This window comes from Ovis canadensis, chromosome 17 (assembly GCF_042477335.2).
Source record: "Ovis canadensis isolate MfBH-ARS-UI-01 breed Bighorn chromosome 17, ARS-UI_OviCan_v2, whole genome shotgun sequence".
Taxonomy (NCBI): domain Eukaryota; kingdom Metazoa; phylum Chordata; class Mammalia; order Artiodactyla; family Bovidae; genus Ovis; species Ovis canadensis.
The window spans coordinates 60,673,424-60,686,373 of NC_091261.1; the positions used below are offsets into that span (position 1 = coordinate 60,673,424).

Consider the following 12,950-nt stretch of genomic DNA (forward strand, 5'->3'; position numbering starts at 1 on the left):
GCAGCTGAACACCAGCCCCTGGAGGTCAGGCAGTGCATCACTGGTAACTTAGGCATGGTTTATAAATGTACTGTAGTCCTGTGGGCAGGAGACACAGGGAGAACGCTATGTCTGCCATGTCGTGGCTGGAGGAGGCTAGTTGTCATGTTCCTGTCCATGGAACCCTATAAGATAACCACTGAATCACACCCTCATAAACAGCCCAGTCATCAGCCATCGAAGAGTCAAGGAACTGTTTCAACACCTCCTGCAGGTCCTGGCCACTTTGGGTCTTTAAACTTCTACTTCTCTGAGATGCAAATGGTTCAAGAAAGCTTGGAATGAGGCATACTCATCCAGTGTCTGTTCTTCCAGCTATCACATCCTAATAGAATGTTGCCATAGTTTCCTAATCTGAACTTCTTGCTTTGCTTGAGACCAGGCATGCTGTTCTTTGAAAAACATTATTTATTTTAAAATTATGCAGGAATCATGCTTTTTTTTTTTCTCTCTCTTGCTTGCCATTTCAATTTCCCAATAGCTATGGTTTTTCATCACAACTGCTTCTCAAGCTTCTGGAATAGTCATTTATTTTATGAATTTTTTGGGGAAAAAAAAAAAAAACCATTGCTTTTCTTGATTAATGTACACCCTGTATAGGTTTTACCTCTGCCAGAGTCATGACTAGGGATATATATATATATATATGTTTATATATGAGCTTTTTTTTGTGGTGGGGTGGAAATCATTGAATGGGTAGATTTCTATGTATTACTAAGTTGAAACATCATTCCACTTACTGTTCTAATAAAGTTTGGCTCTGGTAAAAGAAAAGTTTCATCTGAAGGTACTTCCTATGCAATTTCCTTTCTGTGCGTATCATTTCTAGACCTTGATATCAGTTTGGATAACAAACAGTGTTGACCACAAAGCATTAGTATCAATACAACTATTTTGAGGACTGCTTTGCCCTCGGAAACGCACTCCAAGAAGGAGGTCCTCATGACTCCTGCAAGCAGAAGATAAAAGGTTCACAGTTCATAATTTTTCTCCAAAGTTTTTAAGCATCATGTAGAAAACTGTAAAGGAGATGGCCCCCCTCACAGTACATTAACATTTTAAGTAAAATCCCACGTCCCTATCTGAGACAACAAAGTTCAACCACAAAAAAGGAAAGACAGCATGAGGATTAGCTTCTTAGCTATTGCCCCTAAGTGATGAAGTGTGGAAAACTGGAAAGACCCTGAACTCCCGCACAGACACCCAGGAAATAACAGGACATGGCAAATCGTGGGGACTAAAACTCATATGTAAATCAAACAGATCTCAGAGAAAAGAATGGCATCTCTTGTCTTCATGTTTCAAAAAGAATTGCAGAGGTCAAAGGAACCAGGTGCGAGTGCAAAGATATATAAAAATAATGAGCAATGCTCGTAACAAATATGGGCGGCTACATTCAGCATCTTTCAGGTATGTCCAATCTCAGGCCAAGGGCAAGAAATGTCCACTGTGCTTTAAAAGGTCTAGGAGTAGAAAAATCAAACCCAAGTCTTTTCTAATTCCACACGGCTGTTTTGCCACGAGATGATTAACAATGTCTGTGGGGTCAGGTTTATTCTACTGTAACTGAGCTAGTACCAGGCAGCAGATAAAATCATTGTCTTAGAATTTCTCTAGGACCCACACGTGGCCGACTCAGAGACAGTGCCTAGCTTCAAACCCAGCTGCCTTTGCTCTCTCTGATACCTGCTTAGAAAGGGATCCCGCCAGACCGCCACAAATGAAGCTCTGTTAAATCATCCCCTATTGCTGATCAGACTCACGGCTCCACCATTCAAAAAACAGAAGGCATAAAGGTGAATACAAACATGAGAAAGGAGTTCACATCTGGTCCTGCAGCCTCTCCATGTAGTCTCTGAAGCCCTGGGACTCTCCCAGCCCCATGTCTGGGCAGACCCACTGGATGTTGTCATCACTGTCAAACAGGATGGAGTTGGTGTAGGGGCCGCCGTCCTCTGGGAGGATGGTGGTGTAGGAAGTAAACTTGACCCTCTTCCTCTTGGGGCCTGTGGAACTCAGAGGGTCATTTTTCATGTCTTTCTCATAGACATAGTCAGAAGGTCTGAGCAGCTGACTATGGAAAGTCTTCTGGGAACCGCCGTTCAGAAGGAAGTTCCTCTCCTCGAACTGCAGCCCCCTGTCAATCATGGTGGTGCACTCCTCCGACGGGAGGGTCACGTCCACCGGGTTCTCTAGAAGCTCCACATCGTTCCCCAGCCAGACCCAGTCATGGGAATGGGGGATGTTGCCTTGCTCGCTCACGGCAAATCTTTTGTGTCTGTATTTCCAAGCAAATGCCACACAGTTGATCAAGAAGACCAAGATGGCTAGGCAGAAGACGCAGAGCAGGGCGTACATGCCGATCTCCAAGTCAGTAAGCCCCCTGGAGGTCACCGTGAGGTCACTAGGATTATGGGGTTCCGGTGACTTCCCTTGAGCGGGGAAGCTTGTGAAGGCATCTGGACCACCGCTCTTGCGCGTCTTCTTGTCTTTTCCCTCCATGGGAGACTGTGGGGTTGTGCTTTTGTTGGTATTTTCCTCGTGGCCAACAGAGGCACCATGCTGGAACCACTCCTGAACCGCTCTCTCCTGGTTTCCCTCACGATCTATGGTGTTACTGAGGTGGTCTTTATATTCCCGGTTTATGCCCTCAATATCGTTGGTGCCTCCATGGTGCTCATCAATACTGGGCTCAAATTTGACTTTGACGTTCCCTTTCCCCACGGCAAGAATGCTCTTCCTCTTGGTCTTCTGACAGGGCTCACTGATCATCATTTCCAGTTTAATCAAGGGCCCTTGCCCTTCCCCCTCTGCAACCACAACTGGCCATTTGGACTGAAGGCTTGCCTGGACAGACACCACCATTTCATCCAAAGATGAGACAGTAACTGAAAAATCCTTGGGATCGTAAATGTCTAAAGGTGTCACTGAACCATCGCTGAACAAAATCCAAGAACTGATGATGGCTTCCTAAGAGAAATGAAACCAGAGCATTATGTTATAATCGGGTTCCTTCAAAACCTGCAAATGTAAATATGATTTTCTATGTAATATTATTTAAACATACAAACTGAGAATTAATTTCTATGTTTTATTATTGTGAACAGCTCTTGGCTTGCCTTGAATTGGCATGAGCCATAAGCCACAGCCCTACTAATGTAAGCTAATGCATTAAAGTGTATTTTACAATAAGTCCCCTACATAGGAACTTCCAAGTTGTGAGCTTTCAAAGATGCAAACGTGTGCGCATGTCCAGTCACCCAAGTTAGCTCTTGTATCTGGCATATATTGTCACGTGCATGCACCCTCTGCAAGCGGCTGTACTTTCGTGTACTTCACTGTATAGAGTACAGTGGCACAGCATCTTTATTTCAAGTCCAGGATGTCTGGAAGCAAGTGTAAAAGCGGCGACAGTGATGTAGCTGGTACTGTACTGTAGGATTAAAAATGTTTTCTTTACTTTTTGCTTGTTTTTTATGTATTATTTGTGTGAAAAGTATTATAAAATGACTGTCTTACAGTACTATATAGCCGATTGTGCTAGTTGGGTACCTAGGCTAATTTTGTTAAACTTAGGAACAAACTGGACTTATGAACACACTCTCAGAATGGAACTGGTGCGTATGTACAGGACTTACTGTAATTTACTGCATGCCAGACAAAAGAATTTGACTTTGACCCTTCTAAAAACATTGTGAAAGATCAAACAATTTATCTGAATCAAATTCAGGTGCAACGAATTGGGCGCCTGCTCAAGAGAATATTGCTTTGAACTTTCCTTATTAGGAAGCCAATGCTGACAGAGCAAAACATGCCCTGGCTGGACATGCTTATGGAAGGATGCCTCCTGAGACCAGTTTGCTTGAAAGGCACAGTGCCCTGGTATATTTATCAATGACATGTCAAAGTTTAAAGAGGGGGAGAGTGTGAAAGTTGGCAATCATTGTCAACAGTGGCGACTGGATGCCATGCTTATTCAAGTAGCTGAAATGAAATTTCCAAGTGTCAATAGGCACCTGCTTGGGCAAAAGTAAGAATATGGGAGCCTTTCGTCATGGTCTAGCAGCAGACTGTGTCTAAAACAGGTAAGGCTGCTCTAAAGCAAGAAGAACATACAAGGAAAATGGGTCTAAGACATTGAGTACTTTTCTCAGAGATAGGACAGATTGGATAAGAAATAGGAAGCAGCTTCAAGAATCACCAGTCCCAGTTATGAGTGCTCTATTTATCTCCTTTGCAAGATGTGAGAGAGAAAGAAGCGGTCCCAATTGTCCAGCAACAAAAGGACTCTGGAATCTTACCTGCTGTGGGGCTTGAAGAACATCCTGGGCAGCTGCTGTTGAGACGATGGCTCTTTTGTCCAACCTGTGAGGCTGCAGGGAAAGAGACAAGCCGGCCACCAGCTGCACACCCAGGTCCACGATAGTGACCCGGTCATCCAGGACGGTCACAGTCTTTTCAGCCAGGATGGAGTCAGAGAGAGGCGACAGGACCTGTAGAGTCAGTGGGAAGCCTCAGTGTCTGCATTACACCATTCGAAACTCCTCAGCTGATGCTCCCACCAAAGTGTTCTCCTAGTTTCCTGTGACGTGACTGTATGTAGCGAAATTGTGTATGTGAGCAAGTCATGAATGTGTGCGTGCTAAGTCATGATCCTGTTCAATTACGCTTTCCAAGTGAAGGAGTTTTAAGCACAAATATCATCCCGGCCCACTTCTTTCCTTTGATTCATATCATGATAACAGTACTATATTTTTTTAAGCTTGATTTAATTTAGAGGCAATAACTAAAAATTGCCTACCTTGGTACTAGGCACCAAAGACTGACATTTTTCCAACAAATAATACTTAGTTGTGAAAATGGCAGAATTGCAGTAAAAGCTCTTTAAAAGGTTGGTGCTCAGCCATCTCTTCCTACTCGTACTCCTTCCAGTGAGCATTAGATGTTCACTATGGATCACTCACCCCTGGAGAAGGGAATGGCAACTCACTCCAGTATTCTTGCCTGGAGAATTCCATGGACAGAGGAGCCTGGTGGGCTACAGTGCATGGAGTCCCAAAGAGTCGGACACGACTGAGTGACTAACACACATACGCATGCACCAGTGATCACCAGTGTGTGGGCTGCCGTGTCATCACTGGATAAGCCAGGTGAGCAAAGTGGGAAGGAGAATCTTACTCTCCTAAGAAACCATTTTTCTTAATTTACCATCTAGCTTGCAAGCAGTAGTGGTGGTGGTTTAGCCGCTAAGTCGTATCCAACTCTTGTGACCCCATGGACTGTAGGCCACCAGGCTCCTCTGTCCATGGGATTTCCCAGGTAAGAATACTGGAGTGGGTTGCCATTTCCTTCTCCAGGGGATCTTTCCAATCCAGGGACCAGACCCTAGTCTCCCCCATTGGCAGACAGATTCTTTACCACTGCGCCATCAGAGAAGCCCTCGCAATCAGGGGTGAATATCAAATGAAGAGTTATATCTAGTGGATAGAATTTCTAGACCTATCCCCCCAAAGACGTTCTGTCCAATCTCTCAAACCTGTGAATACGATGAGAAATCACCCTCCCAACTCTGTTATAGGATATGGCACAGTTGGCCTTAAAATAGGGAGACCATACTGGGTTAGCCAGGTGGGTCTCATGGAATCACACGAGCCTTTAAAATCAGAGCACTTTCTCCCTGACTGGTAGAAGAGAAAGTCAGATTCAAAGAGTGAGAATCTGGTGGTGGATCTGTTCCATAAGGAGGGATGCAGGTGACCTCTAGGAGAAGAGAATGACCTCTGGCTGAAAGTCCACAGGGAAGCAGAGTCCTCAGTCTTGCAACACTTCTTCAAAGACCCACATGAGCCCAGCCTGACCCATACTGTGACTGCAGCCTTGCAGTACCCTGACTTGGTACCCCAAGCTCAACTGGACTCCCAACATTCAGAACTCTGAGTTAATAAATTAGCGGTGCTTCATGCTGGGATATGTTTGGCTGATTTGTTACACAGCAATGAAAGAGTGATGCAGAATACAACACTGAATCCAGCTTTGTCAAAAATTGACTTGGGCAACACCCAAAAAATCTGACTTTGTGAACTATGAGCAGTAACCTTCTAACTTGTTATTAAAAAATATGCTGCATTCTTTCTGCAGAATGATCCTGTCCACTGGCTAGAAAATAGTCTTACTGTTACTATAGTAAAGTGGAGAGTGGTTTTTATTATTTTTAGTGCAATACATTTAAAAAAATTTTTTGTGTCCACTGTTCAAGGTAAAATAGAGCTAAATGGTTAATGCTCAAGTTGAGGAAAATAAAACTAGCTTTCATAGGTTCTACTGTCTTCTGTTAGTGACACATAAAAAATAAAGAATCACATTAGGGGAAAGATTGCTTAGACTGTGCGTTAAATTTAGCTTTGGTAAAAGGAATGAGATATTTTTTCTCAGCTCTCTAAAAGGCAAACATTTTTCTTTGATTATTCTTCAAGGTTTTTATTTGCTACTCTAGACAATAAGATTTGAAAATGACTTTGACCTTTTGGGGAAAATACAATATAATTTTATTATCATTACTTTATATCTTTCAATTGTTCTGTGAATTTTTGTGAATTCTATTGTCTTTTATAAAAGTATTCATTTAGTTAGTTAGTTGCATGGGGTCTTGGTTGCATCATGTGGGATCTTTCGTTGGGGCACACGGACTGTCTAGTTGTGGCTAGCGGACTCTGGAGCCCACAGGCTTAGTTGTTTCAATTCTACTGGAATTCCAGTTCCTTGTCCAGGGATTGAATCCATGTTTCTTGAACTGCAAGGTAGATTCTTAACCACTAACCGCTGGACTATCAGGGAAGCATCTTTAAAAAAAAAAGTAACACAAACTTTAATTTGAGTTTGAACTGTTAGAATTAACAAACCCTCTATCACTGCCCATAAGTCTTTGATGCACACACACACACGCTATCCTCCAGCATCTGCCTGGACACTTATCAACACAGACCAGGGTTGGGGCAGGTGGTGAGTGCTGGGTGCCTGTACCTGCACGGTGGTGATGCCCGGCTCCCGGCCCACCAGTGTCCTGCCATCCTGTATCTGAGCGATTCTCAGCTCTTCCACCTTCATGAAATCCATCACGAGGTCAGTGATGTCAAACTGCCAGTCAGGGCCCAGCATGTAGCTCAGCTGACCCGAGTCAGGGGACTCGGCCACGAACTGGGTGAGGACGCGCACGAGGGCGTGCTGGTACTGCAGCGAGCACCCTCTCCCCTTCTTCTCCTCATCCTCCTCGTCTTCGCTGTCTCGGGTGGGCCTGGGACACACACACACAGCAGAGCCAACGTTATCCTGGTGAAGAAGGGTCTCCCCTACCTCCTTGTCCAGATTCCCCATGACTGTGATGCTTCATGTGAACTGGATTTCCTTCCTGCCAGAGTGCTCACCAGCGGTCACCCACCACCTGCTGCTTCTTTACTCCCAGACCCTGTGCAGTGGTCACTGAGCGTCACATGTGCTGCCACGGCCCTACCTCACTCGCCCAGGGCTGGGGATCAGCCCCGCCCAGGCCCAGCTGCTAACAAAACTGAAACACGTCTGACACGCACATCCTGACTTCTCCTCCTTCCTCGGCACCCCGGCCCTTCCCCCTGTCCTGACACGAGTTCTCCTCCACTTGCCTGCCCATGACCTGCCCTGAGAAACCTTCTCTGGCTTCACTACTCCACAAACTTCCCCTCGAGATGAACCTGTCCGGCGTCCCTCATGAGAGGACCTGGCTTGGCGGCTGCTGACTGGTTTGCGGGGCCCTCGGTGGGCTGGGTCTTATGTCAGGGGAGGGAGGGGCAGAGGCTCATATGTCCTGAGTTGGAATACGTGCCGGGTCCTGCCTTACCTGCTCCTGTAAAGTGAATAAATGCTATCTCTAGAGTTCTGGCTGCTGCAGGGTGTATCACTTCACTGAATTCTTGGAACAACTCTATTCAGCCACTCTACTGTCATCTCCAACTTGTAGATGAAGAAACAGGAAGAGGGAAGTTAAAAAAACCTGACCAAGGTCGCACGGCTATACACGGGAAAGTGAAAGTCGCTCAGCTGTGTCTGACTCTTTGCAACCCCTTGGGCTGGCTGTAGCCGGCCAGGCTCCTCTGTCCATGGAACTCTCCAGGCAAGAACACTGGGGTGGGTAGCCATTCCCTTCTCCAGGGGATCTTCCCAACCCAGGGATCGAGCCCAGGTCCTCCACATTATAGGTGGATTCTTTACGATCTGAGCCACCAGAGACACCCAAACGCGGAAAAGCCAGAGTGAAAACTTAGTGACCTTATTCCAGAGTTCACAGCTTAGCCACTGTACTGTGCTCCACTAAGGATGGTTGAATTTTCGAGTAGGAAACTGAGAATGGATAATGCAGGAAAGAACACTAGGGCAGCAGGAAATAGAGCTCTTGCCCAAATGCCAGGCCTTATGCTGTGTGCTTCTTATGCGTTGCATCATTTTATTGAATCCTAGCAACTATTCTGTGAGGTAGATAATATGGCAGTAAACCCACTACATAAGAATGAGTTCCGTTCCAAGCGTGCATTCATTTAAGTGCAATTTGTTTGTAAGTCCAACTATGATAGCCTAGGTACGCAACTAACACAATGGGCTTTAGAGTAGCTTGCTGTAATAGGTTTATAACACTTTTCATGCAAATAATTCATAAAAACAAACAGAAAATGAAGAAAATATTTTTAATCTTGCAGCACAGGACCTTGAAAAGTACAGTAGTGCAGTACAACAGCTGGCACTCCTTAACAATATCAGCTACGTCACCACTGCTTTTATGCTCACTTCCGGACATCCTGGGCTTGAAACAAAGACCCTGTACTACTGTACTCTGTACAGTACACAAAAGCACAGCCACTCGTAGGAGATGTGCCCGTGTGACAGCGCATGCCGGACACGTGAACTAGTTTATGGGACGGGACTATGCGAACGTGCATTGGCATCTGTGAAAGTTCACAACACGAGGGTTTGTATGTAGAGGGCTGACTATATTATCCCTATTACAATTTCCACCTGTCAGAGTAAGGACCCAAGTCAGATCCATCTTAACTCTGTTCCCATTAGTGCCCACTGTAGATGCAGTTTTGCTGGAGGCTCAGTCCCTGAGGACGTTTTGCCTCAGAGCTGAGCCCCAGGAGCCTCAGATCCACAGCCCCCTCTGAGGGTCCCCCCCTCACCCTTAGTTCCTCACCTTCGATTGGAGGCCACTGGGATCCTCCATCCTTTGATCTGGCTCAGCTCCGTGTCCGAGATCTCAACCTGCAGGGGCAGTCTGGGCACCCACACCGTGACCTCTAACTGGGAGGTGAAGTGCTGGTGGGTGAAGTTCACGATCGTGTCCACTTTGCTCTTCATCTCCTTCCCATTCACAAAAATTGAATCACAGCCGTTGGAGACCTTGGGGGAGGGGACAGAATCGCCAGATGCATCAGCAGAAAAGGCACATGTGCAACCTGACAGTAAAAGCTCATGAACCGCAACAGCTCTGATCTGTGCGGCCCCAAGACAACCAGGAGAATGTGGCTTGAACAAAAGGTAATTTGTAGGCACTAATTGGTGACAATACTGACAAATGGACTCCAGGAAAACCATTCTGTATTACAAACTACTGACAAGTAAAACCATAAACATAATTTAATGGCGTTCCATAACCTTTGTTGCCTTTTCTGTGTGTTTTTTTCCTTTTCCTCACCTCTTTTTATGTACTCAAACCACCACTAATCAAACCCCAGGTGCAGCATAAGTGCTGTATCTGAAGATGTTTAAAAGGTATCCATATGTTACTAAAACAACACTTCATTTGAGCCATAAAAGGGATTTTTTTTTTCTGAGAAAAACCAAGAGAGCTTTGCACTAGATTAAGACCCTTGTAGAAATACACTCATGAAATGCATCAGAAATATGGATACAACTATTTTTGCCCCATTACATTTTGCATTAATTTTACAGGATGGAGATGAGGATGTGGCATTCTGCTATGGACTTCTGACTCAGCACGTGGGGCAGGCACCCTTTTAACACGATGCATTCGCAGGTTAGGTATCAGACAACGTAAGCCCCTGCGGCACTTCACATCTTCCAGAGAAGCAAGGAAAATGTTGATGGCTTTCTCGCCTAGACCATCAGAAGAATGAATGTCTTTTACATATCTGGATGGGGAGGGGGAGATCATCACTTTATGGGCAGAAGACACAAAAGCAACAATCAGTTTAGCACAGAATCACACAACTGCTGGGGCCTGCAACCTTCATTTTACAGATGAAGAACCCGAGGTCAGCCATGTGATGCGTCGCTGGCTCAAGGTCACACACTACTTTTAGGGATACTGGCCTGCTGGCAGTGGTCCCCAGCTCACCTGGAGTGCCCCCAAGAGGCCTGTTTCCCAAGCCACAAGTGAAGGCTCACTCATGACCTTCTTTTCCTCACCTGAATCAGTACCTGCGGCCCAGCCTCCCTTCCCAGCCCCAGGGCACAGGTCCAACTGCTTCCTCCGTGTGACCAGGTGAACGGCCCAGAGCAATGCCATCAGTGTCAAGGTGCAAACTCTAAGAGCAAACCTCCATGTTGTTTGGGATGAATTATCACCACCTGTCCTCTCCCCCTAGAAAAAGGACATCAATGTGTATTTGCTTCCACAAGAAGGAAAAGATGAGCTTGGTTCACAGTGGAGTGAAATCAAAGACTGAGGAGACAATAACGAAAATGATGCTTACGTTCTTACATCAGAATCACAGACACAGGCCCCTGTCATTGCCACCTCACCATGTCACTGATATCTCTGGGAATCTTTAAGCAGAATTAAGCAAGGCCAGTAATAGGAAGATGGGATGAAGCCACAGCAACACTAACCTGACAACTGTGGGTTACAAAGCAATAAACAGGGGTACTGATGGGTAACTGCGCATCAGGCTGAGTTCATTCGGGGAGCGCTTTCCCACCCTCTCAGAGCTTAGCCCTCCAGAGTCCCCTGACCCCAGGCTCCACTACTCTGAGCAGCAAAAATTCTGCCCCCAGATGGCAGTGGAAAGTGGCAGTTAATGTATCTCTCCCCCTGAAATTCCAGTGGGAGTCGGAAGAGACATTTCCATCACTCTTCAAAGTGTAAAAGAATCCACTTCGCCTATCTCTCTCTGTCTGCTTTACTTCCTAAAGGAGAGAACAAAAATGATGAACCAAGCAAATCAGCTGTCTTTTAAGGCATGTTTGTGGGACGTAAATCTGTATTGTTTTGCCCAGGACTGTAAAGCGAGCAACCAGAGTTAAGATTTTCAATTAAAGCAGAAAAACGAGTGGAGAGCTGTGTTTTTGTTTTAAAATCCTGTGAGGCCGACAGAATGCTGAGCCAACTGCCCTTCCTTGGGTGGCAGGCCTGTTTTAGAGAAACTTCTGCCTTCCCTCCAGAGCACTGCAGTGGGAGACATGCGATAAGACCCCTAAACATCCCTGGACTCAGTGGCAATAGCAGACCTATCAAGAGAACAGCGTTCCTCACTGACAAGAATGCTGCGATGGATGCGTTAAGGTTCTGCCCTCACCTTCTCCCAGCTCACGTGGGCCTCACCCATTGCTAGAACTTTCCCCAACCTCCCTCCCTCCAGTACAGACCTCAACTCTCCTGAATCTGCAGGATTATTATAACCTATGTGAGATGCACGTATGTGTGTGTGTTTCCTCTAGAAGGAATGGTTTAGTATTTGTTATTTCAGTGTTTGCAGGGACTTTATAGGATATAACTAGTGTAAATAATGAGAATCGATTGCAGTAGGGATCTCTTATGGGTACAGGAACTCACTGGCTGTGAGGTTCTTCCTCTTCTCTGGAAGCATTAATCCCCACAATAATTGCGTGTGGCGGGCACCATGACCTTCATTGGACCGAGACTGAATCCAGTGTCAAGAAAGGGAACATCACTTCCCAGGGCTTTGCCTGTGTGTGTAACGATGCCAGCCAGCCCTCAGGACTGCTGACACCTGCTCTTTCCTCTGCCTTCTCATGCCAGTCCCCTCTAGAGACTTCCCTCGCTACACAGGACAAAGTCCAAAATCTTGATTACAGCTTACAAGACCTAAGGACACGGTACTGCCAGCTTCTCCAGGCTCCCTTTGCACTCCTCTCCCTGCCCCTGCACAGGCTCTTCCCTCGTGGGTCACAGGTCTTCTCTCCCTGGAGCTCTCCTGAACTTATCCCCAACTGAACACCTTGCCACCACCTTCCCATGACTGAATGACTAAGATCTGTTTGTCATTCACGTCTGAGGCAGACAGAACTACTGTCTTGGGCCATCCAGTCCCACACCAGCACCCCTGCCCCATTACACACACACACACACACACACACACACCCCTTCCTCTTTTCTGTCCAGCCAATCATAAGAACAGGGCTTCCTTGGTGGCTCAGCGGTAAAGAACCCGCGTGACAAAGCAGGAGACACAACAGGAGATGTGGGTTCCATCCTTGGGTCAGAAGATCTCCTGAAAAAGGAAATGGCAACCCATTCCAGTGTTCTTGCCTGAAAAATCCCGGGACAGAGGAGCCCGGCAAGCTACAGCCCATGGGGTCGCACAGAGTCGAACGCAACTGAGCAACGGAGTACCACACTATGTTAGTTACTCTGGATTGCTCTGTGTTGTGTTTTATAATTTACTTTTCAATATTTATCACTCTCTGAATGCTCCTGGCTATTTTTTACTTGTTTCTTTTCCCTGCTCTCCACCTGAAAGTAACCTGCTTGAGGCCATGGGCCTGTCTCCTCTCATCTGCTGTGTCTCTACTTCTAGCACAGAGATGACAGATAGCAAGTGTTCAATAACTAGATGTTCAGTGTGACTATGTCACCAGTTTCCTCTGGGTCCCATTCATTCCTCTGCTCCATGAGTAGCCTGAAT

General features: G+C 46.1%; 1 protein-coding gene across 3 annotated transcripts in view; it reads right to left on the reverse strand.

The window, feature by feature from the left end:
* Positions 1–701: 701 nt before the first annotated feature.
* The window catches only part of TMEM132B (transmembrane protein 132B), a 399,927-nt gene continuing 387,678 nt past the window's right edge, over positions 702–12,950 (reverse strand). For 2 of the 3 annotated variants that reach the window (XM_069557620.1, XM_069557619.1), the window contains exons 6-9: positions 9,257–9,462; positions 7,060–7,330; positions 4,341–4,532; positions 708–3,009 (exon numbers count right to left, since the gene is read on the reverse strand). In XM_069557620.1, coding sequence (XP_069413721.1) covers positions 1,861–3,009; positions 4,341–4,532; positions 7,060–7,330; positions 9,257–9,462 — 1,818 coding nt within the window. In that variant the 3' untranslated portion in view covers positions 708–1,860. Of the gene's footprint in view, positions 3,010–4,340; positions 4,533–7,059; positions 7,331–9,256; positions 9,463–12,950 lie in introns of all 3 variants that reach the window. The other variant, XM_069557618.1, reaches the window with a different exon arrangement.